Raw genomic sequence first — 2368 nt, 5'->3', positions numbered from 1 at the left:
ATCTAATGCCCCTTTTCCATCATAATAAATAGTCATTTGCCTTTAACTATGTTTTGTACCACATATTTTGCAAGTTAACTAGGGTTACTGATTTTATAAATAGATGTTGCGATGAAAACCACAATCGTATTAAATGATACTAAGTCAACGAAAGCCATACATAATGTGTGTTTAAACACAATGAATCACAAACACATTTAACCTTTTGAAAAATATTCGATCACTAGGATGTTGAGGCTAACGTGGAAAATATCTTGGTTTTGTTTACGTTCGCGAATTGCATAGTGCGATCGTCTCAAACAATGTACAACGCGTCGCCGACGGTATAATGAAGGTACACGGATAAAACTTATTTAAAGTTTTATCAATTCAGATCAAGGTTTATTTTGCAGTTGAGGGTACTTGTAATATTAATATCATTGTCTATTCAACAGCTGTCATCATTACGCTTTATAAAAATTGACCACTGACATTAATATCGACGATATGTTGGTGAAATAAAAGATGTTAATAAATTATAATTTCTATTTATTCCGAGATTTCATAGATTGTCGTTATTATTTGAATTGATTAATGTAATCTAGTAAATAAACAACAGTAGTTTACATGTCATTAACAACGAAGAGTAGACACCATCAATCACTTTACCTATTTACAATAAAAACTAGAAACTATCTACATAGCTTGGTCGTTCTCAGACTTTATCAATAAATTGTATAATATAACAACTATCACTGTTCTACATATACAGTTTAGAAATAATACTTATCGATTAATACATATACAATAATTTACACTTTATAGATTAAGTACAGAAGAAGAAATAAAAGGAAGGAGACGAGAGACTACGAGACACAGAAAATACAGTACAAAAGACTTCAACGAGACTAGCTCAGTATAGCTATCAATAGCAGAAAAACGAACTTTAGAAACGAAGACTTACGAATGAGGATTTCACTAGTTAATGATATATACCGACGGGTTTTAATACTGGTTATTCACATTGGATACGCAGAGATCACAGTCTAGGTGTCGGGTGGGCGCTGCTGGTCCGTGGGGCTCGGCGGCGCCGAGGGCGCAAGCGACGAGTGGCGGCGCAGCTGCTGCAGCAGCGCGGGCTCCAGCGCCGGCCACCAGCCGCCCAGCAGCGGGTACTGCGCCGCCGGCGTCAGCGGCGCGCGCACCTCCTCCTCGCCGCCGCGCTCCTCCTGGTCACTCGCCACCACATCAATGTCCTCCTCGGGCTCTTCTTCACAACTACTGTCACGTCGTTGCCTCTTCTCTGGTGCGTCGTCGGGTGCCAGAAGAGAAGCTACATCAAACTGCCTCTTCCGAGCCTGTCCACCGCCGGTGAGCCGTCCCGCTCCCCAGAATGGTAATGGCAAAGCCGTCGGCGGCGGTGACTGCGGCGGTGGTGACGGGGAATCTTCGCCGTCATCGTCGACGGCCAATCCCATGTGTTTTCTTACTTTCCTCTGAGCTTTGCGTCTTCTGAAGTCACCTTTCCGAAAATCTTCGATGTTTGCCGGGTGAATCGCCCAGTAGTGGCCCTTTCCATTGGCAGATCTGCCCGCTTTAACGAAACAGTCGTTGAGTGACAGATTGTGTCGAATAGAGTTGCGCCACCCAGGTCCGCGGGTGCGGAAGTAAGGATAGTTGTCCAGAATGTGCTGATAGATATCGGAGAGGACTAGTTTGCGTTCCGGAGAGCTGAGGATGGCCATGGCGATGAGGCCGATGTAGCTGTGTTGCGGTTTCGGTTCTTCCGGTTGGAGCACTCGTCCCTGGATCAAGGACGAGATGAGCCGGGGTCCGTAGGGCATGTAGGGCGCGACGGTCGGTGGGTACAGGCGGAGTCGTTCGGTCGCCACGGCATAGTTGTAGAGTTGTATACGGTAGTGGTCAAGCGCGGCTGCGGTGACAGTAGGCGCGTCTCTCGGCCAGGGGCCTCCCTCGGCGCCGCTGCACATGTTGCCAGGCGGAGAGCGTGTCGCGGAGTGCGGCTCGACGTTGGTCGGTGGGCGCGCGGCGGCCGGCGCCCGGGGGCGGGGAGCGCTGCCGACGACGACCAATCACCGCTGAGCCGCTACTTGTATACGTGTTTTTGTTTAGCGACGCCCCACTCCAGTGGCTTTGCAGCTCCACGCGCCCTGCCTTGAGGCTACCAGTACTGACTACAGACAAAACTCTCGTGCGCACTGAAACCAGCAGCGTCTGAAACGATACAGATAATCAGTTGTTTAAATTAAAGATAGTTAGATAAGTGGTAATTCAATAAAAATACTGATTAAAACAAATTACCAATAATAATCTCTCACCTTCTTCGATACCTCATTCATAAAATGTATTTTAAGTTTAACTAATAATA

At 46.5% G+C, this 2368-nt stretch overlaps 1 protein-coding gene across 1 annotated transcript; it reads right to left on the bottom strand.

Moving 5' to 3' along the window:
* Positions 1-511: 511 nt before the first annotated feature.
* fd102C (forkhead domain 102C) lies at positions 512-2057 on the bottom strand. The gene has a single exon (XM_076123359.1). The coding sequence runs from the start codon at positions 1968-1970 to the stop codon at positions 1026-1028; it is 945 nt and encodes a 314-aa protein (XP_075979474.1). The 5' UTR covers positions 1971-2057; the 3' UTR covers positions 512-1025.
* Positions 2058-2368: the final 311 nt, after the last annotated feature.

Source organism: Anticarsia gemmatalis, chromosome 15 (genome assembly GCF_050436995.1).
Source record: "Anticarsia gemmatalis isolate Benzon Research Colony breed Stoneville strain chromosome 15, ilAntGemm2 primary, whole genome shotgun sequence".
In the NCBI taxonomy this organism is placed as follows: Eukaryota; Metazoa; Arthropoda; class Insecta; order Lepidoptera; family Erebidae; genus Anticarsia; species Anticarsia gemmatalis.
Note: the sequence above shows the minus strand (reverse complement) of the source record. Positions and strands in the feature narration are given on the sequence as shown.

Excerpts from the sequence above, each read along its gene's own strand:
- fd102C (XM_076123359.1), bottom strand. The coding sequence starts at position 1,970 with ATGTGCAGCGGCGCCGAGGGAGGCCCCTGGCCGAGAGACGCGCCTACT.